This window comes from Liolophura sinensis, chromosome 1 (genome assembly GCF_032854445.1).
Source record: "Liolophura sinensis isolate JHLJ2023 chromosome 1, CUHK_Ljap_v2, whole genome shotgun sequence".
Lineage (NCBI taxonomy): Eukaryota > Metazoa > Mollusca > Polyplacophora > Chitonida > Chitonidae > Liolophura > Liolophura sinensis.
This window is the reverse complement of record NC_088295.1, coordinates 28,199,203-28,225,217: the sequence shown is the minus strand read 5'-3', so window position 1 is coordinate 28,225,217 and position 26,015 is coordinate 28,199,203. Positions and strand designations below refer to the sequence as shown.

General features: G+C 39.7%; 1 protein-coding gene across 1 annotated transcript in view; it reads right to left on the bottom strand.

Annotated features, from left to right (window-relative positions):
- Positions 1 to 13,932: 13,932 nt before the first annotated feature.
- LOC135470102 (tyrosine-protein phosphatase 99A-like) overlaps positions 13,933 to 26,015 on the bottom strand; it is a 37,570-nt gene continuing 25,487 nt past the window's right edge. Inside the window, exons 7-13 of the mRNA XM_064748859.1 lie at positions 19,827 to 19,897; positions 18,941 to 19,084; positions 18,598 to 18,729; positions 17,429 to 17,589; positions 16,791 to 16,926; positions 15,963 to 16,056; positions 13,933 to 15,818 (exon numbers count right to left, since the gene is read on the bottom strand). Of these exons, the coding sequence (XP_064604929.1) occupies positions 15,283 to 15,818; positions 15,963 to 16,056; positions 16,791 to 16,926; positions 17,429 to 17,589; positions 18,598 to 18,729; positions 18,941 to 19,084; positions 19,827 to 19,897 (1,274 nt within the window). The 3' untranslated portion in view covers positions 13,933 to 15,282. The remainder of the gene's footprint in view (positions 15,819 to 15,962; positions 16,057 to 16,790; positions 16,927 to 17,428; positions 17,590 to 18,597; positions 18,730 to 18,940; positions 19,085 to 19,826; positions 19,898 to 26,015) is intronic.

Here is a 26,015-nt window from a genome sequence, read left to right as displayed (position 1 = left end):
GATTTACGAGAAAAATGAACCATTTTTTTAATGTTAGACGAGGGTAAAAAAAATGAAAATAGAGCTGAAAAATCATCTAATTTGTGGTAAAAGTAGACTGTTGTAGCATTTGTTTGCATTAAAGACATTTAAATGTTTTCTGAAAGTAGCTATGAAAAACAGATACAGCTAAATCGTAAAAAAAATTCCATTAAGATCAGACAAAAGAAAATGTCGGATTTCAATTTTAAATTTATTCTATTTCTTGAATTTTTTAGTAAAGGCTGGCTTGTAAAAAAAAAAATTGGTGTCGCCTAAGTACGAGGTTTTTATCTCCATGAAATAAAACAAATTTTAAAATGATTAAAATTTTGGTGCTCATAGCAAGATATTTGGTGCTCATAGCAAGACATGTGGTGCTATTAGCAAGACATTTGATGCTAATAGCAAGACATTTGGTGCTCATATCAAGACATTTGATGCACATAGCAAGACATTTGATGCACATAGCAAGACATCTGAGACTTATAGCAAGGCATTTGTTGCTCATAGCAAGACAGTCGGTGATCATAGCAAGACATTTGGTATACTGGTATGAGAATATTAAAGTAATAGCTAACTTTTGGTTTAACTTGCCATCCATAAACCTGGCCGCCAACACAGATGACATACTGGAATGTTGTTTAATTTATTTATTTAACTGGTGTTTTATGCTGTACTTAAGAATATTTCACTTATACAACGGCAGCCAGCATCATGGAGGGAGGAAAACGGGCATAGTTGGGGGGGGGGGGAACCAATGACCAACCCAGACCTTCGCACCTATGGCCGGACTGTTGTTTAACATTTTTTGTCAAAATTGATGGCAGCTCAACCACTACCACATGATAACCTCACACAATCAGTATATGTTTAAATTTATTTATTTATTTGATTGGTGAACAGCTATACAAGGGCATTATCTGGAATGTGATATTTCACCAACCAAACTGAATTCACCTCTAAGACTTGAAACACACTTAAGAAGATACCAGCCACCGTCTTCTTCCATTAGATTATTAATACAGTGTTATTTATTTATTTATTTGATTTGTGTTTTACGCCATACTCAAGAATATTTCACTTATACGATGGCGGCCAGCATTATGATGGGTGGAAACCGGGCAGCGCCTGGAGGGGAAACCCACGACCATCCACAGGTTGCTGACAAACCTTCCCACATCCGGAGTGGAAGCCAGCATGAGCTGGACTTGAACTCACCGCAAGCGCATTGGTGACGGGGCTCCTGGATCATTACGCTGCGCTAGCGCACTATAAATGATTAAACATTATTATATCACAGCTGACAGACGCAATAATTACATTGCTGACTAATCTGAGAATTTAGAAACAGTCCACTGTGTGCAAACAAATACTGGCTTTATTTCACCCCTGGACAAAACAGCCTATCCTTAACTTTGTACTTGCGTCTACAAGCTAATATTTACAACAAACACTAATTGAGCCTGCAGTCAGCAAACAGCAGACTGATCAAATCTAATAGAAGATATACCTTATTTCGCAGGTATTAAACTATTCCAATGACATTCTCCATGACACTTAATTCTGTATGACAATTAATAAATCATATTTTGAATAATCAACCATAATTCCCATTACAAGAATAGGTTTTAAGCGAAAATGAGTATACATTTGTATGTAACTGCATGGGAATAAATTCTATTCTGGAGGCAGAAAGTATTGATCAACAGCATTCAACACCACAGTTTATTACTTTTATATTAATGTTTAATGAGTGTATCAGTAAATTCACAGTAGTCATGAGGACTACAGGATGACAAAGCTCAGGACAGAGAAAGGGTACAGGAATCAACTTATCTCAATATCGCTTGCATGGCTAGTATTTATTAAGCCACTTAAAACCTAAGTCATACATTGCAAGTGCTTGAAAAGCCAAATTGAGAGAAGTTGTGCTTTGTTTATTCTTGAGTTTGAGTAAAGAACTAGTGTAGTGTTTAACTCAGACCCTAAAGACCCTAATTGATACGGTGTTTGAATTTTTGACTTAAATGAAAAGATATTTGATACATATAGGTTGTGTGCCTTATCCAACAAGTGCTTCTTCACTTGAACAAATGACATCACTGATACAGGAACAGTCTCTAATGTAGTAGTGCAGGCCACTTGAAGTGTAAAGTGGCACTAAAATACTGGATTCTGACCACAATGCCCATGCTAAATAAAGACACGTTTCTACTAGAGTTGTAGTGGCACTGTAAGTTAATTTACTTCTTCATTAAATAATACTGACTGAAATAAAAATAGAAATTGGTATATAACACAAGTAAATGCATTATATATATATATATATATATATATATATATATATATATATATATACACCAGACATAGATGTTATGTATATATGTATAACAGCAAATTCATTTTGACTGAAGACAATGATGAATACGTTCAGTATAGTTTAAATGGATCCTAGTAACTACTTTGTTTTTAATTTTATTCTTCAAAAATGTTGTCTAATAATGACACTCCACATAGCACAATTCCTCAAAAAACCATCTAAATTCTGACTTTGTCAAAATTTGAAACATGATTTTAGAAGTTATCTTTATGCTCTAGAAAGTAAAAATTTGCCAAGGTTCCTCACAATTGTTAATCTACCTTTAAAAGGCAATTCAAACCTTTATAAAAAGTTTATAAAAACAGATAAGCAAGGTAATGCATTTTGATTTTAGAATAACAAGATCAACATTGAAGTATTCTACAACCAAGTGATTTTCATAATCATTGACAAATGGATACAACATGGGTTAATCAATCTGTAATATGATCAGCAATATTACATACAAGTGACAGGAATGAAGTGACACATCAATGGATATACGGTTTTAACTAGATAAGTCTTACATTCTGTTAAATAGCCAATGACTTTTATGGGGCAACTGCACTACCCTCTGCTATGGAGTGGTTAATGCTAAATCACTATAGTTGTTAAGAGTTCAAACCAGGCTGAGACAGGATGGCTGTGACCTTAGACAGTGCAAGAACATGTATTTATTTATTAATTTGATTGTGGTACCATAATCAAGATCTTTTCACTTACTGCAAATCTTCAACCTTTTCAACCACTAAAACACTTTGTGGAATTTATACATACAATTATTATGAAAATGATTTGATAGTGTCATTAAAGATGCAAGCTTAAGAAAACTCGCCAGATTATTTCTCTGCACCCCATGGTTCTGTCAGAATGTTTCAAATTATTGATTGCAGAGGTGGTTGAAAAAGTTGAAGAATTTGAGTACATCAATGCAGCCAGTCTCATGGGTGGATGGAACTGGCATGTCTGGAGTATTAACCAGTGACCTTTGGCAAATTCAGTTACTGCAAACTCTCCCAGATCTCATACATGCCATATCATATCAAACTGGTGGAAGGAAAATGTTTTTCAGTGACCTTCATGGAACACCACACCAAAAACCTATATGGTTGACCACACATCGCCACCAATGCCTCCAGACAAATGGAAGGAAGGTATGCTTGAGAATTTCCAGTATGACAATAAGTTCGAATCCATGTCTTGTGTGAAGTAGAGATTGAAAGGCAAGAAACTTGATTGGTTGGCTGTGGCCTACTCCTCTCAAACACTTGTTATGTATGTTAAAGTGTTGTTTGACCAAGGTATACCCATCAATACATTGGATACACATGTTTAAGCCATGTGTGTTTATTTATTTATTTGATTGATGTTTTACGCCATAACTCAAGAATACTTTATTTACATCCTGCCGGCAAGCATTATGGTGGGCGGGAACTGGGCAAACCCACGACCATCCGCAGGTTGCACAGAGTAGTTGGACAGAGTGAAGGAATGAATATGTAACAATGGCCTAAATGGTCAACGTATGACATGGAGTGTCCAGTTTTCTTCATCCGGAAAGTAGCTCTCACTGACAATTGTTGGTTCAAAAGTGAACTCATTTTTATAAGGGTATTTAGTTTAAAATATCAACAATTAATCAACTGCTCCATGCAGCCACCACACTTTCCACCAAAGAGTTTGCAATAATTATGCAAAACCTGATCAGTTAAGGTGAAGAAAGAAGCTTCAAGTGCAGATAATATTGTGAACTAACCCACCCTACACAATCTATCATGATCAGGCTTCCCTCTTAGTATTGGTAATCTGTAAGACATTCATCAGATTGGCTATAGAATAAATTATAAAAATTTTAGTCACACTGATGATTCAGTAGCTATCCTGGAGGTAAATTATACAACAGAACTACATGTATTCATGGATGGGGAAACTAAACCTTGTGGGCAGCCATACTTCAAATTTGTCATGGTAAAGCCATGTACCAAGTTTCATTACATAATGAACAAATGACCTGAAAGTCAACTTGACTAGTAAGCTGCCATGGTTAGCCATGCATCTGCATGTACAACATTCCAATTTAGTATGATGAATCTTTCTGGAAAAAAAAGGTCTTGAAAAATCTTTCGTAACAGACTGATTGATGGACGGATTACTGGACTGTCTGACAGACATATGTACAGTTAACAAGTATCAGTGAGGAGTTGAGGTGGGAGGGGCTAATAATAAGATTGACACTTTCACGGGAACTGTAACATTTCATTTCTTTTCTCCTTTTCACAAAGAAGACAAGCTGATGTCATGTCTAACACACACTCCCTAATTTCATATCTGCATCGCGTGACGCTGCACATGATTCCTCAGGTCCAGCCATAGAATTTATACAGATTTTTATTATGGATTAAAATTCATCCCATACTTCCTTCTCCCCTCCACACCGTAACTGTTTACACTTATTCTACAGCATGCTTGGAATGCTAACCTAGCTTACTGACAGGTGATCCACATAGTTTTACATCTTGATTTAGAATAAAACATTAGTGTTCATCATAAACAGGCATTTTTAAAAATACCAAGTAAGTACAATATGTTTATTTTCTTTTGCTAATCTGAACAAAAAAATCGAATCAAGCACAGAACAAGGATTCACTTCTGAGTTATCTCACCTAATTCATCTTAATACAGTTCTCAAGAGCTGAACCTACACTAAATTTCTGGACGTAAATCAATGCACTGTAACATAAAATGCTTTCTTATTATGCATACAGACCATGTCCCTTTCTTCATAAATAATACCATTGTATCCAAGTCTCAAGTTTTAACTTTTGCTGTCATTCAAAAATAGCTTTGTTGAATAAGATCCAGGTATTATCCAGTATTTTGTTTTTCACAAAACATTCAAAAATATATCTTTACTTGCAGTCAATATGGTCGTCACAGTATGCAGCAGAAATTAGACAGTCGCTTATCTACATGCAGTTTATGTAATGAGATAAATCTTTCTGTATTGTCTGTGTTATCACATCCAACAAAAAAGTACTGAACAATAATAATGAACAAAAGCTACAATACTTAAATATCAGTAATAATAATAATAATAATAATAATAATAATAATGCAGAAGGTATGTTTGAAAAAAATATTTATATCTGTGACAACAAGCAGAAATGATACACTGCATATCAATGATGTACATGTATAAGGCTTCTTTTATGTTGACCGGCCCGGATAGCACAGTTGGTAGAGCGTCCGCTTCGGGACCGGTAGATCCAGGATCAATCCTTGGTCGAGTCACACCTAAGACTTTAAAAGAGGAAGTTGTAACTTCCTCGCTTGGCGTTCAGCATGAAGGGGATAGTGCAATGACTGGTTGACCCGTATCAGTATAATGGCTCGGGCGGGGCGGCTTACTTGCCTTCGGTAAGTTGTCTCAGTGATGCAGCACTAAATAAAAGAGCGGTGGAAATCCGTCCTGCAACAAGGAGGCACATTACACGTGCATGCACCCTAATGATTCCTTCGTCGTCATATGACTGAAAAATTGTTGAGTACGATGTTAAACCCCAAGCACTCACTCTTTTATGTTGAACAGCATTTACTTTGAATGACAAAGTATGTTATAGTATGTTTACTTTGTATAACAAAGTACAAGTATGTTTAATTTCTATAAAAAAAAGCAACTTCAATAGTTCTTCAAATGTAGCCTACCAGTATTGTATGTGTAAGAAATGGAAGCTATGTGTACAAATATCAGTCTCCAAAAAATAATAATAAATAAATACTTTACCAGCACTAGAAGTGGCAAGAAAATCCAGAAAATCACCGCTTGCTGTGATCTCCCCATGTTTGCTATCGGGTGACAACAAACTCAAGATTGGACCAGTCCAGTACTCTTACACTAAATGGAATGTCAACTTTCAGGACTACTATCTGCCTGCTGTGTCGGCCTACAAAGTCAGTCTACATCCCAACATGCTCATGCCGAATGTTCAGCTCACAACCGCGAATATTAGTCGTTAAATGGACGCTAAAAATTTACTCAGTTCAGGTATCTCTCACTTCCTCGTTCCCGGCTAACGCAGGCTCTTCTGTAGTACAAATTTAACTATAAATGTCGGTGCAATACAAACCGAAACATTCAAGATGTCAATGACACATTCAATAGGCCCCACTACAACCTTCACTCTCCTTCCTCGCACACGGTAACAACAAAATGTACTGTTTATATATTACTATATAGCATCCAAACTTATAGCACAGAGTATCACACAATGAAGTACTGGGATCGGGTACAAATTGTCGACCTCTCGCACGAGGATATCTCTAGAGCTGTCAAAGCCTGTGCCCACATAACTTCCCGGTATGACGAGGGAATACTGGCAATGCTGACTGTCCATCACATTGTTCCAGGCCTCCAACACAAGCTTTGCCCAACTCCCTTCACGAAAAGTTCGTTTTGATGACAGTTCCTCTGCAAATTGCCCTTTTTGACATCTGTCATGTACTATATACTGATACAGCTAGCTTTAGATGACATCTGGTATAGTAGCTTCACTAACGCTGGACTCTGTCGCCGTATTTAACTAGCGCTTCCTAAGCTTAGCATGTAATACCACTACAGTTTGGAGTGAACAGCTACCGCCGTGGCCTACTAAACTAGATTGCCCAGCTACTTAGTGCTCTACGTCTGTTAAGACAGCCGACCCATTCCAGTCTACAGGAGGAGAACATAAACTGATCTCCAGTAACTTGGTCTATACAAGCAAACAGTCCTTTCAAAGCGTCGCGAGTATATGTGTACATTATCTACGTGCTGTAAACTCCTAGCCTAAGTTTTTTTCAAAGAAATAAACGATCCGTAAAACTTCCGGGTAAAAGCGTCTCAGTAAACAAGGGATATAACCCATCCCGGAATATGAGACATCGGTTCGAGAAGAGTTGTGGGGAATGTTGCTTTCAGCGAAAGACGCAGTGTAATCAAGTACACCGTTTTGCTGTAAATTCGTACAGTCAGTTAAACTAACAGCAAAAGACTACAGTGAAGTTTGACCCTCCCTTGGATATATGTTTGCATATGTGTACACAATTTAAAACATAATTCAGTCACTCCCACCTTGAATACAAATATTTTTATGCATGGCTGAGATCCGAATACAGATTGATAATGGTGTTATCAGATAAGATTGGAGATACGTAGATGACACATTCAGTAGTTACCATACATTTCATGAGGTTTTCCCCTACATAAAATATATTTATTCCATGAACAGCTATACAAGGACATTACCTGGAACGATATGTTTCACCAACCAAACTGAATTCACCTCTTAGACTTGAAACACACTTCAGAAGATACCGGCCACCATCTTCTTGCATTAGATCATTAATACAGTGTTATTTATTTATTTATTTATTTGATTGGTGTTTTACGCCGTACTCAAGAATATTTTCACTTCTACGACGGCGGCCAGCATTATGGTGGAAATGCCGGGAGAAACCCACGACCATCCGCAGGCTGCTGGAAGGCCTTCCCGCGTACGAATACAGTGTTACAGTGTTACTGTTTATATGTATGTATGTGTGTATGTATGTATGTATGTATGTATGTATGTATGTATGTATGTATGTGTGTGTGTGTGTGTGTGTGTAGGTGTGTATGTATGCTTGGGGTTTTACGTCGAACGGTACTTTTCAGTCATATTCCGACGAGGAGTCAGTTTGTGTGTGTACATATGTACTTTGTCTTCCTGTGGCCGGCGGATCAATGTCGCCAAAGTGCCACGGAATCAGTCTTCCTCCCAGTCACTTTATACTGACTCTATTTCGAGGCAGCAACAAGTACAATTTTGAAAGTCACTGATATGACCCGATCCGGGTATGATCCCTGGTCTTCCGTCTTCGAGGCAGATGCCCAAGATCACCGAAGCGATCTAATATACAGTGAGCCAAGAATATCGATAAATGTTCCTGTTACGCCTCGCATACTGGATATTAAGATCTCAAAAATACCAATTGTTGCAGCTTGGAAATGTCTCCCTCCTTGGGTAACAATAATAATAGAGGATAACAATATCTTGACTATAAATTAGCCTTGCATTATTGACGACAAAAAGGGAAGAGATAACCGCTCCACTATTAAGAAAACCAGAGCCCAGAGATATAAAATCCCTATTAAACACAACAGTATATGGTATCATATATATGTACCACTATAGATTCCGCATAATCTAAGTGTCAGGCATGCGTGTACCACTCGCAAACCATGAGACACTCCTCCAGGAAAAATATATAACATCAGTTCATAAAAAAGGAATAATGTAAGATATATTTATATAAATATTAAAATAAAACTGGTAGTGTGTAAGGGAGACGTAATTTCCAGTTAAATACAAATATATAGGTGGTACATCAATTGTGGTCAAGGTGGGTAGAGTGCCAGCACGGCGCAATGACCCAGGAGCCTCCCACTCATGCGGTCACTATGAGTTCAAGTTCAGCTCATGCTGGCTTCCTCTCCGGCCCTACTTGTTAAGGCCTACTTGGTATGGGTTTCCCCCGGCCTCGGGCGGGTTTCCTCCCACCATAACGCTGGCCATTGTCGTGTAAGTTAAATATTCTACGGCGTAAAACACCAACCAGGTAAATAAATAAATAAATTGATGGCAACTGTTCATAAAGGCAGCATGCTGATGTAATAAAATGGATGCTTATGTCCCCTATATCCCTTAGCTAAGTCTTAATTTTACAGAGGTAACTGAGATAGGCTTGTATGGAAATACTCAGAGGTGCGAACAAATCAACAGTATTTGTCAGTCCTACGTGACTTCATACTCTCTGCTTGCTGATGCATGTAGACACAGGCATATAGTCCAAAAGGAATTTAACCGGCTCCGATAGCACAGTTGGTAGAGTGTCCGCTTCGGGGGCGGTAGATTCAGGGTCAGTCCTTGGTCCATTCACATTTAAGACCTTAATAGAGGAAACTGTATCTTCCTCGCTTGGCGTTCAGCATAAAGAGGATAGCGCTACGACTGGTTGACCCGTATCAGTATAATGGCTCAGGCAGGGCGGTTTACTTGCCTTCGGTAGGTCGTCTCAGTGAAGCAGCACTAGATAAAAGAGCGGTGGAAATCCGTCCTGCAACAAAGAGGCACATAGCACGCACTCTGAGAAATCCTTTGTCGTCATATGACTGAAAAATTATTAAGTGCGACGTTGAACCCCAAGCACTCCCTCCAAAAGGAATTTATTGTTCTCTAGAATACGAAAATGATGGCCTAATTGTGCTGATCAGAACAACTGTCATATGACAAGCTAATCTTTAGCGCTACGAAGCCAGGTCAGTAATGCACGATCACGCATTGCTTGTGTAGACTATACAGATAATATTGCAGTTTTGATAAGCCATTACATGACACGTGAAGTACTGCTGTAAACTAAACATTCTAAACATTGTTGTTTCAACTTTGACACCATTTCCTTATCGCCTCCATGGGACTATTATTTACATGTATCATAGATGTATACCCGAAGATATCAGCATATATGGATACAGTATTTTGTGTACTCAACCGCAAGGCAAATATCAACTTACTTTCTGTAGCCAAGTTATGTGCCGGTATCTGCCGATGTGCTTGCTGTACTCATAGCTCATGGGATAACATTTGATGTCATCTGTAAGGCCGTATACCGGATCATGAATTTAATAAAACTTGTGAATAATATATAGGATGTGCAAACGAAGCGAACCGTTAACACTGTTCAGTGAAGTTTGGTATGATAGGTGCATGTTGGTGAAGGGAACCTGTGTTATTATATCGGAGCCCTCATTCGTGAGATGTAGGCCTATCCGTTTACCCCGTGTTGCAGCAGTAGTTATGACGTACTATATAGATGAGTGTACGTTATGAGAAGATCATTACGTATAGCTCAGATTTCTCGATAAACATTTTTACTATTTTGATTTCAACATTCATCGATTTCCCTGGAAAGTGAGGGAGGTACAGGTATATAGCCAGCGTCTCTCGATTTCGGACCAACTTCAAGTAAGTTAAGGTTGTTTTCTGCCTGTAATTAAGCGTGCTATAATATGGAACACACACACTGGAAATTTCGTATCGATAACTATCTTTCATCTATTCAATAATTACATCGTTTACTGCATTTTGGTGTGCACATATATGTGTTTAGTCTAATCTGGGATACACTATTGTATATAAGGTCTAAAACACGGAAAAAATGCTGACACAAGCATATAGCACGGCGGTATATATATACTTATATATTGAACAAAATGAACTACAATTTCGTCCCTGACTAAGGTGCTCGTTTTGTCTGATTCAGAGAGGTCTATTAATGTTCGAAAGGTGTTTTCAGTTTTGGTGAGAATTAAGACAGGATGATATCCTAATATGGAAATTTTTTACAACCAAATGTAAAATTTTATGGTAATTATATTGGCCTCTTAAAATGCATTTTTAGAAAAAAATTAAGGTAACTTACCATACATGTATTTAAAAAGTTACCAAAAAAAAAAAACAGTATGCGTATTTTACACTTCACGGTATTTCACAGCATTATGACAGTTGTGCCATTTAATATGTATTTTTACAAACACTGCGTGGTCGAAACTCCTTGGCTTTGAACTGACTGCTTAACAACAAATTATACAGACGTTGTCACGTATATCTGACAGGGTTAATGTCTGAGAGGCTTTTGCATATGTGTCAAGCAATGGGGAATCACCCGACCATGCAGAATCACCAGGCCATGGAGAATCACCAGGCCATGGGGAATCACCAGGCCATGGAGAATTACCAGGCCATGGAGAATCACCAAGCAATGGGGAATCACCCGACCATGGAGAATCACCAGGCCGTGGGGAATCACCAGGCCATGGAGAATCACCCGATCATGGAGAATCACCAGGCCGCGGGGAATCACCAGGCCATGGAGAATCACCAGGCCATGGGGAATCACCAGGCCATGGGGAATCACCAGGCCATAGGGAATCACCAGGCCATGGAGAATCACCAGGCCATGGGGAATCACCAGGCCATGGGGAATCACCAGGCCATAGGGAATCACCAGGCCATGGAGAATCACCAGGCCATGGAGAATCACCAAATTCAGCAAATGTCCATGTTTGTAGCTCTGTGTGCATGTAACGCTTTTAGACATAAAAGCCTGTGCCATTTTCTATAAATTAACCCTATGTCAGGACACAAAATAGGTTTTCTGACCATAAATCTATATACAGCACGAAGAGCTTCCTCAGTGTGGTGCCTTTGGGTTTACAGCTACGAGCAACTTTCATTTTTCCGGTTTCTTCGCCGGACAGAATGCGCTAACACGATTTGGTACTCACGGCCATCTTTCCATTTCCCACGTTACCATGGCAACCAAGTAGATCTCGCACTTGACGAATTCAATCAAGCATTTGGCACACAGGAGGTAGAATGGCTGCGACCCACTCATCATGGCGTGGTGCATCTGCCTTCACTCGGGTTTGTTCGTGGAATGGGGCTTGCAGAAATTTGAAGTGCAACATTTGGTAAGATTTTTCTTGAATTGGTTGATACTTCCTACGGAATTCCTATTCTTGGTTTTTACTCAGTCACGTATAATCGAACCAGAGTAAGCCATATTGCAATTCCGACGTCGCACGCGCACATGTACTGTACGTAAAGCTGCATTCGCGACGAATATTCTAACTATAAATAACTATAACTATTGAATTACTAACTATGCAAGGTCTGCTTTGCAAAGAGTAAGCTGTGTACTAGTATCGATAAACTACCAAGACCGACATAAACATGTGTCTCAACTCACAGGTAAGCACGTCTCAACTCACAGGGAGCCATGCATAACCACGTGACTCAGTTCACAGGGAGCGATATATGAACAAGTGACTGAACTCACAGGGAGCGATATATGAACACGTGACTGAACTCAGAGAGCCATATATGAGTGAGTGAGTGAATGGTAGGGGTAACGTCGTACTTAACAATTTTTCAGTAATATGACGACGAAGGAAACCTTAGAGTGCATGTAACGCGCCTCCTTGTTGTAGGACGGATTACCACCGCTGTTTTATCTAGTGGTGCTTCACTGAGACGTCTTACAGTAAGCCGCGCCGCGCGAGCCATTATACTGATACGGGTCAACCAGTCGTTGCACTATCCCCTTCATGCTGAACGCCAAGCCGGGACGTTACAACTTCCTCTATTAAGGTCTTAGTTGTGACTCGACCCAGGATTGACCCTTGATCTACAGCTCCCGAAGCGGACACTCTACCATTTGTGCTATCGGGGCCGGTGAGCCACGGGGATATCTATGCACAGAGCTCGTGTCAGCCACATATAAAGACTTTGTGTAAGCTTTCCTGTAAGCTCATCTCTTTATGTGTGTAGCCCACATATATTGGTGTGTATAAGCTCATTGAGGGCCTTGTGTACAGATTTGTCTAAACGCTCAAGGAAGCCACACCATTGTGTGTATTAAAAGGGTATAGGTACCTTTATATACGGACTTCACACTAAGGTGATCGGGAGCCAAATTCTTGGAGAGTCACTTAAAATTGTGCGTATAAGCTTACTGGATGCCATATATAGACACTTGCCTGTAACCTCTTGAAGAGTCACTTAAATCGTGTGTATAAGCTCACTGGGAGCCATATATAGAGACTCCACTGTAACCGCTCGGAGAATCACTTAAAATCATGTGCATATAGCTTACTGGGAGCCATACAAGGATACTTGCCTGTAACCTTTCCGTCAGGTATAATAGTGTGTATGTCAGTCCGCTGAGAGTCTGGGAGACATATATATAGACCTGTAACCTTTCAGAGAGTCACTTAAAATCGTGCGCGAGTTCACTGGGACACGTGTCAGCTCACTGGGAGCCACGTACATACAAGTATGAGCTCACTGAGAGCCACGAACAGACACGTATAAGCTCACTGGGAGCCAGGTGCGTGACAGCTCAATGGGAGCCATGTACAGATTTTTTTTTTTTTTTTGATTGGTGTTTTACGCCGTACTCAAGAATATTTCACTTATACGACGGCGGCCAGCATTATGGTGGGTGGAAACCGGGCAGAGCCCGGCGGAAACCCACGACCATCCGCAGGTTGCTGGCAGACCTTCCCACGTACGGCCGTAGAGGAAGCCAGCATGAGCTGGTCTTGAACTCACAGCGACCGCATTGGTGAGAGGCTTCTGGGTCACTACGCTGCGCTAGCGGCCATGTACAGACACGTGTCACTTACTTTAGTCATATATAAGGATATGTTTGTCATCAAAGGCCCTGTTGTTCGAAAGTGAATCAGCTAATACTGGTATTAAGTCACATTTTATACTTAAAAGTTTAGCCAAACTCAGCAGTAAATGCTGTTCTCCAAAGTAAAAGTATAACAGCAGCAGTTTTAGTTTCAGTTTAATATGCCGGTACACTAATCTTTTTTTTTAGTCAAAGTAAACAACCGAAGTCTTGGCTTAAAGTTAAATCTGGTATATGGAAACCAACGGAGAGCAAAACATACAGAAACTCATATCTGTAAACAATGTCATTTATTTATGCCATAAAACGGAAAACATCATAGACAGATTTTAGCCAGTCACACATTCATCTCAACACTAGTTAGCATAGGCTAAACAGTCATCCCTTACAATCGTTGTATGAAGCAGATTATGTGTATCGTTAGTGTATTATTATCATAGTCGTCGGGAAGGTACCCTGCTACCTGCAGTATACACATACACGTGTGGTACACACATATCACCGAAGATTTATCAATTCTTCCGAACAAAAACACAAAACTTGAAAGAAGGAAAACGAAGTTTTAACCTCAACAAACAAACAAACAAACAAACAAACAATTAAACAAACAATAATAGAAGATGGGATTACATGTACAATAAATGTTAGTATGATAACACCAAACATAAAGGCTCTATAAGGAGAGTATATATAGTCAACAGCTGATTTCTAACGGCGAAGTTCACGACGTAGGCTGAGGTGCGGTTTACCTGGGTTATACGTACATATTACATGTACATACAGAAGTTTACTTATAACCACATATCAAATCGCCGCTGGGTAATTACAGTTTATATGTATATAGCACAATAGTCCACGACCACATACAGCTGCCCCATTACGTATATATACATGGCAAGTCCCTTCTTGGTCTTTGGCCCAAAATTGAGTGTATAAACAGATGTTGTTAATACTCAAATGGACAACGAATCTCTGGTAGCTGTACCACTGACATCTGAATGAGTTCTCAGTGGATTCCGAACGTCCAAGCACCACAATACACGTCCAAATCTTTTTTGAAAATTTGGGACCCTGCACCGTCATCTTAAAAGTTTAGAGTACATATATCCCATTCGGCGAGCTAAGGGCTGTGCTTTTCTGTTAGTGTCGTTAATGTTCGTGTCCAAAATGCAGTGCTCTGAAAGGAGACTAAATACTAAGATCGTCCTCCACCACATTTTTGATGCAACATAATATACACGACTGTGTCCACACATAGTTCCCAAAGCACAACAGATCGTCCGATCCTGCTGATGTTCCAAGGAGAGACATGCCAGCAATGAGCAACATTTGAGCTTGCTTCTAGTTCGATTTTTCCACATACACGTTACAGGTGAACAACAGGATCATGGCCCCACGTGAACCTTGATTTGACACACGGGTATCTCTTATCACGTGCCGCAAACATGGTACGTGACCGGAATCACGATTCTGGCCGCTGAAGTTACGTCTACCAACTCTCGTATCCCCAAGAAAACGTGTAACCGCATTTCCATCGTATTTTTTTTTTTTTGAGCTTAAATTATAATAATTAATTGCTCCCCTGTAAACATTCAACAAGACAATTTCATATTAAGGCCACAGTGTTATAAGCACGTCGTCTGCTTTTCGGTCTCCTCCCTGAATCGGTTGTCGATCACCAGCGAATCGCCATTAGGATTGTTCTCAGAGTTTGGTGGAGCGGATTCCCCCTCTAGGTCCCTATTCCTTAGGAAAGCTTTGATGGCAGCAGTTTTGCCTGGCGATGCGTGCCTCTCAACACCTCCCTGAAACATTCCTCCCAGTTCTTTGGCTAAAGCTCTTTCTGGGTCCCCTAGGGTGTTTCCGGAGAAAGGTTTGGACTTTGGCGTTTCGATCACAGGCCTGGGAACCGGATCGGAAAGAGGACGCGGCCATTCCTCTATTTTGACCGGACTTGGCATCCCGTCCGAGTTCCTGCACTGTGAATCGTCCGTCCCCATGTCCGGCTGTACGTTGGTCTTGGTCTTCCTAAGGAAGCTTTGCACGGCTGAGGACTGCTGTGTGGGGACGCCACTTTTGTCTCCGCCGTGAACCAGTCCGCCTAGCTCCCCGACCACAGCTCGCTGACCCATAACCATGTTCTCGTAAGGATAAGAGCCGTCTGAAGAAATACACAGAAGATACTGTTTTATCACCGCTTAACCATGGCGTGACAGTTTACTCTTTTTGATTCAAGAGTCCAGAAAATCAAATATTTGACGGAGAAAGAGCCACTAAGGCAGAAGTTATGTCATCTATCACTTACCTATACCCGCCTTCTTTTGCCCTTCGTCAACCTCAGCTTTCTTCATCTTATCTAGTTTTATAAGTAGACTCGTGTGGACAAACTTGTATTGGTTCTGTGAAAGACGACAATTCCGTACAGTAACACACAAGAGTAACCTTTATATAAGTAATATCTTTGGTTGATTTATTTATTTGATTGGTGTTTTACGCCGTACTCAAGAATATTTCACTTATACGACGGCGGCCAGCATTATGGTGAGAGGAAACCGGGAACAGCCAGGGGGAAACCCACGACCATCCGCAGGTTGCTGCAGACCTTCCCAATTATGGCCGGAGAGGAAGCCAGCATGAGCTGGACTTGAACTCACAGCGACCGCATTGGTGAGAGGCTTCTGGGTCATTACGCTGCGCTAGCCGACTATCTTTGGTTGAACCCACTCCAAATCGTCTCCAAAAATTTCTCTTTCTTTAATATGTAACTTTCTTGAATTCTGTCTCAGCCCTCTGGGAGAAGCTTTATTGAAGCCAGTCTTATTCCCAAGATTCTACCGTTATGCATAAATGTCTGTCACAAAGAAGTCAACGTATTTCATGGACATTCATACAATTTTGACAATTTTCAAATCATCGCCATGCATTTTCCTTTCTTCAATACCTAACCTTTTTGAGTACTGTCTTATCCTCCTAGGATTTAACAACTTTTACTGATCAGTTTTTATGATAAAGGCCTTCCCGAGGCATTTTAATGCCCGTCACCAGAATCCAATGCATTTGATGAATTTCTGTTACCTCTGATGACGTATGTAATTACTGATTTTTAACAGGTATATACATAGAGCTTTCTTACCGCATTCTGGACGAGCAGTACCCTGTATTTCCTGAGACGCAGAACAAGACCATACACATCTATAGATTCCCTCTCCTCCATATGTTGTAACAGGGTGTCTATGGCTATGAAAGTGCCTGTCCGGCCCACACCCGCGCTATAGGAAATGCAAACGTAATATATAGATAACATTTACTTTCATTTCCAATACAATGTATGGATTTTAATGGAGATCTGACAGGTCACGGCTGGTAACATTGCAGTCTGTCCGTTCGAGGAGATACAAGAAAAGAAGCGGGTAAGCTTTGATTTGGATTTATCCTCACATACATGAGGCATCTAGTTTAATAATGTGTAAGAAATATAAAAACAACCCGTACATCAAACAATTGGCACAGTAATTGTGCGAATCCTGCCAAGAATAATTTAATGGTGTAAGCTCTGATTTTGGTAGGGACAGTCTATCCTCTCATACATGAGGCGTCTAGTTTAATAATGTGTAATAAATATAAAAACAACCCGTGCATCAAAGAATTGGCACAGCAATTGTGCGATTCCTGCCAAGAATGATTTAATGGTGGAGGTCACCACTGGCCAATATCACAGCCATGTCGTGGCCATAATATACCAGGAAGAACACTGAATAATTAACATGGTACCTGCAGTGGACAAGCAGGGGGCTCTGTTCATCGAATGTGTCCATTTCCCTCCTAACATGATCACGGTATTCTAGAAAAGCCTCCGGGTCCTCCGGGTTTTTCCGATCTGGCCATTTGATATACTGAAACAGCTGTACTTTCCTAGGTTCAGAATCTTTTCCCTGTTGTTAAATATAACAACAACAAAAAAACAAAGATACTTTCCGTTTTTATCTAACAATAATTAAATAAGATATAGACTGTTTTCAGCAATACATACGAGAAATAACATGAAAATTTTTATTTACACCTGATAATTCACATAGTGTGTGGAGAAGTTACTGTGGGGGATATAATGTGCGAGTGGAAGGAAGAGCACCAACAGTATCGGCATTAAGTAAACACACAAATATACGAAAAAAAAGTCCGCTCTTCGAAAATGGGCAATGTCCAGACGGCAAGACTTTAGGATATAATAGAGTGTGTGAGTGAGTGCTTGGGGTTTAACGTCGTACTTAACAATTTTCATTCATATGACGAAGGAATCCTTAAAGTGCATGTAATGTGCCTCTTTGTTGCAGGACGGACTTCCACCGCTCTTTTATCTAGTGCTGCTTCACTGAGACGCCTTACCGAAGGCAAGTAAGACGCCCCACCCAAGCCACAATACTGATAGTCGTTGCACTATCCCCTTCATGCTGAACGTCAAGCGAGGAAACTACAACTTCTTCTATTAAGGTCTTAGCTGTGACTTGTATACACGTGAGAATCACCGAAAGCTAACAATCCTCGTAATTCACTACTTGCAAATTACGTAAACATTCAATAACTTAATTCATAATCATAGAATATTTGCACAAACAATTCCGACAGACAAATAAACAAACAAGATGACAGTATACGATAATGACACCTGGGACCAGTTGTTCGAAAGTGTATTAGCTAATACTGGTATTAAGTCATTTTAAATTCAAAATTTTAGCCAAACTCAGCAGCTAATGCAGTTGTCCAAAGTATAAGAGCAGCAGATTTACTTCATATTTAATATACTGTTATGCAATTATTTTTTAGGCTCAGTACAAAATTGAAGACTTGGCTTGAAGTTAAATCTGGTTTAAAGTCTGAAAACAGTTTTGAACAACCAGGCCCTGGGGGCATTGTTCAGAGAACGACTATACAACTGGGCTTACTTTACGGATGTGAAGGACCTTCAGCTTGTAGTTATCTCGACACAACCGAGTCGTGGAGACCAGAGTGACGTAAATACCGCCATAATTCACCGACTCATTCTCTTTGTTAGGCCAATATTGACAGCACTTTGCCTGTTCAAATAGATAGATAAAAATTTCTGAGGGACAATCAAAATTAATGCTAATGTGACTATGACTATGTAAAGCAAAACCAATAAACTATACGCCGTAAGGCTAATAGGCTATATCACGCTAAATATATGTGGTTAATGTGTTTCAGATGGCTGGATGGCATTGTTCATGGTGTGATGCAATAAACAATTCGTAAAATCAGCAAACTTACCTTGAATATTAAGTCGCCCTCCTCGCATGTTGTAAGCATAGCTATTATTCGTATATTCAGCTCCCAAATCATCCGCCAGTGGTCGGCAGCAGTCCGTTCCAGTGGACCCTGGGACGCCACATATTCTCTCTCTGACTTCACTCCCTTCAATTCAACGGTAATTTCAACTCGTCACAACTATTATTTATTTATTGGATTACGCTATATTCATTAAGAGTTGTCACTTGTGTGACTCCCAGTCGGGTTTATAAGATAACGAAACTAGGGGTCAATTTCATGAAGCCTACTTAGTGTAAATTAGCCCTTTGCTACGTGCACTTCATATCTCTACAAAGTATGTTGTCGCGGTAGTTGAGGCTTTGGCCCCGAGATCACGAAGCGATCTTAGACTGAAGTTCAAATTTCAAATCTACTTGAAATTGTTATCTCTTACGTAACAAGGTCAAAATATTGGTTGAAAACGTAAATTCTGGGTAGGTTAACTCATGAAAAACAAATTTCAGCTATAATAACGCACGGAAAGGAACACACTCAGTTTGATGACTGAAAGTTTTACTTAAATCTAAGATCGTTTTTTGATCTCGGGGTCAGAGTGCCCCGAATAAACCACTGCCCTTCAGCAAAACAGTAATGAATTACACCAGAGAACATACTAAATGTGAAAGCAAACAGAAACAATACCGGATAAGTCGTATGATATCTTACCTGCAGCTCTAACTGAGGATATATAAAGGAGAATATAGGAGGAAATGATAGTGGCGTTTGATTAATGGAATTTTATTTTTTAACTCTAAAAATATTTATAATATACATGTCAAAGTGGAAACTTCTAACGGATTTCATTTCTCACTTGCACGATTTATTACCCTAATGGTAGCTTACTCACGGGGACATAACTGGCGTTGATATAATCCGACTGATCCCCTTCTTCCGCCAGCTTCACCCGATTGTGATCAACTGAAACCGAAGACAATCAGACCAAACAAAAAGTAGTGCTGGGGGCTGATTTACGCGAATCTTTGGTTAGCTGAGCCGATTCGTATTTTGGCACAACACCGCGATACTCTGCTAATCCATAAGTTTATGGCACAATATCTGAATGCTGGGGGTCACAAGTATAAAGGTTACTGTCCATGTGCCAAGATTCCCATTTACAATGAAACGAAATATAAAAAAATGGATATTAACGTCCGGGATTTGGCAAAAATTAATTACAGCAGTCGTCTGATAAATATTAATTCTGGGTATCTCATGGAGAAGTAAAAAATCCTTGTTTAAAACAACAAGATAGCTCAAATGATCCAGAGAAAACTTCAGAGAAAAAATATATTCAGCACAAAAAATGTAATATTTTTGATTTTGATGAAATGCATAGTCTTACAAGCGTCACAAATTCACACGTTGGGTAGAGTTCCACTTCTGCTGATAAATTTAAAATCTTTTTTAATATGGAAAAAATATCGAAACAAACAAATTTCGATGATCTTTCTACCTCGTATATCTTTATATACCTGAATAGTCCTGTTAATTATTAGTTTCTACATACATGTACATGCGAATGCTTTTCCTATACATCGTCCAAAAGCAGCTATGCCGAAAGCTGCAAGTAAGGCAGTTACTGGTTCATCTTAGAGTGTTCGCTTTGAAGTGCCTTTCCATGAATGTGTTGATAATACCTATACTGAAGGGTACGGCGTATTACCAGCCTAAGACCAAGCGCCTAGCGTTCCTTGAGTTTTGTAGAGGTTTTCCATGAAACCGTTTACAATACACCCAAACAAATCACGGCATGGTGACTTTTTATTGTGACCAAAAGTTACATTAGCTGAGTGCTCATTGCTTTCTCCAACATTTAACAGTGCTGCCACAGTATCGCATTTCCTCTGGTTTGTGTTCCAATCTGTCAGATGTCAAACAATGGTAATCGTCAAGTCATCTGACAGGCACAACAGTCTGAAGAGGCATAAGCTTTAATTTTTTTTACTGTTAACCCGTGTTTAATGTCAATCTTTCTACACGGGCTTGGCAACGGGGCTTGGCAACGGGGCTTGGCAACGGGGCTTGGCAACAAACCTCGGGATCACGAAGCAATCTTAGACTTAAGTCAAAAATTTCAAATCACTTTAAAATTGTTACTTCCGATGTAATAAGGTCAAATTATTGCTTGACAAGGAAATTCTGGGTAAGTTTTTGTAGAACAAATTTCAGCTAAAATAAAGGAAAGGAACATACCAAATTTAATGATTAAAATTTCGACTTAAGTCTAAGATCGCTTCGTGATCAATGGGTCAGAGTTAAACCCTTACAGCAAACATCTATAATTCTCCTGGAAGACTGGTGTAGCGATTTTGTTTTTATGTATATATCTTCTTAACGATACAGATAGCCCAGTTCCAAATCACACCATTTACTACAGGGGAAAGCACAATATTGGTAGCGTGAATCACCCAGTGTCGAACTCTGGAACAATATCTGTATACTGCTGGAGACGTTCGCTACTATGGATTCTTTTGAATGTCAGCTCGGTCAGTCCGTGTCATTCAGTAGTATGTTTGGGAAAACCACTAGTTAGCTCTGAACTTCGAATAACCAAGAAAAGTCCGATTTTTAAAGTTCAACAAACAGCAGCAACAGTTTTATTAAAATAGAGTGACAGGAGTATGTTGATATATATATAGGTAAAAGTGCCAGTACTGTGTACAAGCACAACATCTGTACTTCAGATGGTTCAGATAACTGTGTTAGGGATATCTCAGGGAGGTATTAAACCTAGTACTGCTGTGATAGTGGTATGTCCTACTGGTGTCATATAGACAATATGTCAGCCATGTGTGGGGACATTATCGGTAAATAATACTTTCAGGTCTTCTCTGGGAGTAACAGTTCCAGAATTGGTCCAGTAATAACTTGGGAAAACGAGTTTCAAATTCTGGGACTCGGTGTCTCACTGTGCTGAAACTGGGAATCCCAGTCCCACGATTGCTCAGGGGCACTTATGCACAAATTCTCCCAGTATAAATGTTTCAGCTCATACTTGGGAATTATAAAATTTTTGGTCCAGAAAAATCCCAGTGACAAACTATTGAGATATACTGTCTCAATCATGGTTGGGAATATCAGTCTCACAGCCTGGGAAAGTCAGTCCCACAGCCTGGGAAAGTCAGTCCCACAGCCTGGGAACACTTGTGTCACAATTTGGAACTAGCAGTCCCACTGTCTCTAGGTATGCTCTGAAGCTGAAATCCCACTTCAGTGCTGACAACTTATCTAGCTACCACTTCACACTGCTTATATACATGTAAAATACCTGCCTTAGAAAGCTAACTAGGTGGAAATTTAGATGTTAACACGACGGTGGTCCGAGATCATCTGGGACTAAAAGTGGGAATTTGCCCGGTATTTATAGTCTACGCTCATAAATATTCATGAGTACCAAGGATGGTACTCAGAGCACTGATTGGCTAATACCAAAGTAACAACATCTGTGTATAGAAATACTATACATGTACATGCGTATCTAATGTCATGGCACATTTTTCTTTCTTTTTCTTAATAATGGAAAGATGAACAATAACTTGTAGGTAGAAAGGAGATGAGCCTGTGGAGTGAAACTATTTACTTTCGCAAATACAAGTTAATGCCCCTTTTGAAACTCTTCAATATGAGTTAACACTAAAGGATGTCGTAAAGTAGACAACCTCGTCTAGCGGCAGTTCACCGTGAACGACGATCGTGCGCGGCGAAACAACAACAACAACCACAAAAATGATTTAGTGTCTTAAACTTGGTATAAAGGATGTTTTATGCCAAAATCATGCCACAGTCAGTGAGTACTAATGTTTTTTTTTAACTGGAAAGATGCTGTACGTGGTTTGTTACAGCAAGAATATGTCCAAAAGTAATGGAAACTCTACTCGAATTTGTCACTTCAAAATATTAACAATGGCGGATGTTTCGCCAAACTTAAGGTCGCTAAAAAAAAATGTTGTTAGCAACCTAGCCAAACAATATCCGATCACCAAGCTTGGAGAGAAACTCCTTCAACATGTCAGTGTATTATACCTGAAATATGGTGTTCTAATTAAGTCATCAAGTGTTAAAATTCTTACGTTGGAAGGGACAGGGGTGCACGGAAACTGTGTCCTTCAAAAGTTATATTAAGGCGCCAAAAACAACTTGCTCTCATGAGTCCACAAAATATCCTGTCTCTATATGTTACAAAAAAAAAAAAAATATATATTTCAAAATATTCCACAAAAATTCTAATTTAATTTGAGGATATGTCTAACCCATAAAAATTTACATTCTACTGGTAAAACCTGTGTCTACGTTATGGACAAGGCAGAAAATTAACCCCTAACCTCCCATGCAATTATATGAAATAATATACTGTCTCTAGCAAAATCGCCACATCACCCCCTCCTACAAATAATGCTCGTCCCGAGCACTGCAGTACTAGAGACAAAATACATCATGGAAAGGACATCGCACATGGTAACAGGTGAGTTATTATCACCTGTCAAAAATACTGTATCAGTATCATAATCATAAACCATATGTATATAATTGTGGAACAAGATACATTAGTACTGAAACTCACAATTATCAGTTCTAGATAAACTGTATCTCAACAGTCCTTGGTAACCTGAAATGTTCAAATAATGTTCATAGTTCATGTATCTGTCCTGACTAGACCCTTGTCTCTATATACAACCATGGGTATGGATTATGTAACTACAATTCTAAACTTTAATATGAATAGGGTAAGAACTAATAATGAAATTTCGATTTTGTGTCCGAAAATGTTCACTCTTCAAGGATTCTTCTGTTCCCACACAGCACACAGCAGAATGCCACCGGCGACTTGATAATCTCCTCCTTGACCGTGGTCACCTTACCTCCCTCATAGGTGGTGGTTTTCAGATGGTGTACATGCGCGTAATGCGGTTCTCCCCCCTCCCTTGGGGTGGTGATCGTTGATATTGGTGTTCCTGCGGGCTCATTTGTGAGGTCACACTTAATCTGTCTCAACAGTCCACGGTTTATAAGTGGTTCCCTCATACAGTTTCAGTCGATCATAGTGGACTAGTTTCTTCTTAGCTTTGGGATGTTGTTGGACCCGGTATACTGTATCATCAAGTTTACCAATAACCTGATATGGTCCAGTCCAACGACATGCCAACTTTGGAGATAGCTTTTTGTGACGTGCACTATCGTACAGCCAAACAGCATCGCCTATTTTAAATGTCTTCCCTTTATTGCCGATGTTATAATTCCGCTTCTGACGCTCAACACTTCTCCGTTGAACCTGTCGAGCCCTTTCATGTGCGATTTCCATGCGCTCACGCAGTTCAACAGCATAGTTTGTTCCCTCTATTGCTGGCATCTGTGTTGGTCTGCCTGTGATCAAATCTAGAGGTAAGTTTATTTCTCGTCCTAACATCATCATAGTTGGAGATTGTTGTGTTACATCATGAAGTGATGATCTGTAAGACATCAGTGCAAAAGGCAGTTGCTCGTCCCAGTTACGTTGGTCCTTGTCTATCATCATAGCCAGTCGATCTTCTAAGGTTCGATTAAAACGTTCAACCATTCCGTTGGATTGAGGATGGTATGGTGTAGTACTGGTCTTCTGTATTCCAAGTAGATGACATACCTCTGGAATTATACTGGATTGAAAATTTGTCCCTAAGTCTGTATGTATTTGTTCAGGTACACCAAATCTACAAATAAATTCCTTCACTAGTTTATCTGCAATAGTTTCAGCTTCCTGGTTTCTAATTGCATAGGCCTCTACCCATTTGGTGAAGTAATCCTGTATGACTAGTATATACTGATTTCCCTTCTTGGTCTTTGGTAATGGACCCAGTACATCCATTGCTACTCGCTCCATTGGAACTCCAACTATATACTGTCTCAAGTTTGTCTTTGATTTCCCTCCTGAAGATTTCCTCGAATTACATTTGTCGCATTGTTTGCACCACAGTCAAATATCTTTACTCCAGCCATACCAGTGATATCGTTGTCTTACTTTAGGGATAGTTTTTCCACAGCCTAAATGACCTGCTGTTTTAGAAGCATGTAATTCATGGAAAACTTCTTTTCTCAGTTCTGCTGGAAGAACTATCTGGTAGTGCCAGTTTAGTCCATCTTCTGTTTCCCACCTGCGATGTAGAACTCCACTGATTAGTACTAGCCTGTCCCATTGTGCCCAATAATACTTGGTTGTTCTACTTTGATCAGAGACTGTTGTCCAATTAGGTTGTTCTTGATTTTCTTCTTTCGCTTTTATTATCCATTTCAGATTACTGTCGCTTCGCTGCAGAATAGCAAGACTTTCATTTGACCACCTGTTCTCTGCAGATGTCCGATTCGTTGTCTGCAAAGATGTGGGTAATTCTACCTCGTTGGGTTCTCTGTTGGATTTCAGTTTACTTTGTTTTCGTGTTATTACTGCTGTTACATGGGTGCGCTTTGGACGGGTCTTATACCGCCTTTGTTTCTGCTGCTTGTACGTCCAATTCTTTGGAATCCATTTAATCTTTGTTACCACAGTTCCAACTGCCCCGGAATGCTCTGTTTGAACTTCAACATCTACTGGAGTAGCTGCTGACCCTGAAACTTGTTCAACAACATTCACAGATGCAACTGGGTATCCATGCTTATCACACCAGTTACATGGAATTCTGGATAAAGCATCAGCATTACCATGACGGTTACCAGGACGATGAATGATTTCAAAGTCATAGGTGCTGAGTAACCCCAACCATCTAGCCAACTGTCCTTCTGGTTCCTTGAAATTCATCATCCAACGTAATGCACTGTGATCTGTTCTGACTGTAAAATGACGACCATACAAGTAGTGTTGGAAATATTTCACAAAAGTAACAACAGCTAATAATTCTCGACGGGTGACACAATAATTCCTCTCTGACTTGCTTAGCGCTCTGCTGGCATATGCAATAACTTTTTCTTGGTCATCTTGTATTTGGGATATCACTGCACCTATCCCAAAATTACTAGCGTCTGTATCAAGTATAAAGTCTCCGTGAGAACTGGGAAATGCGAGTATGGG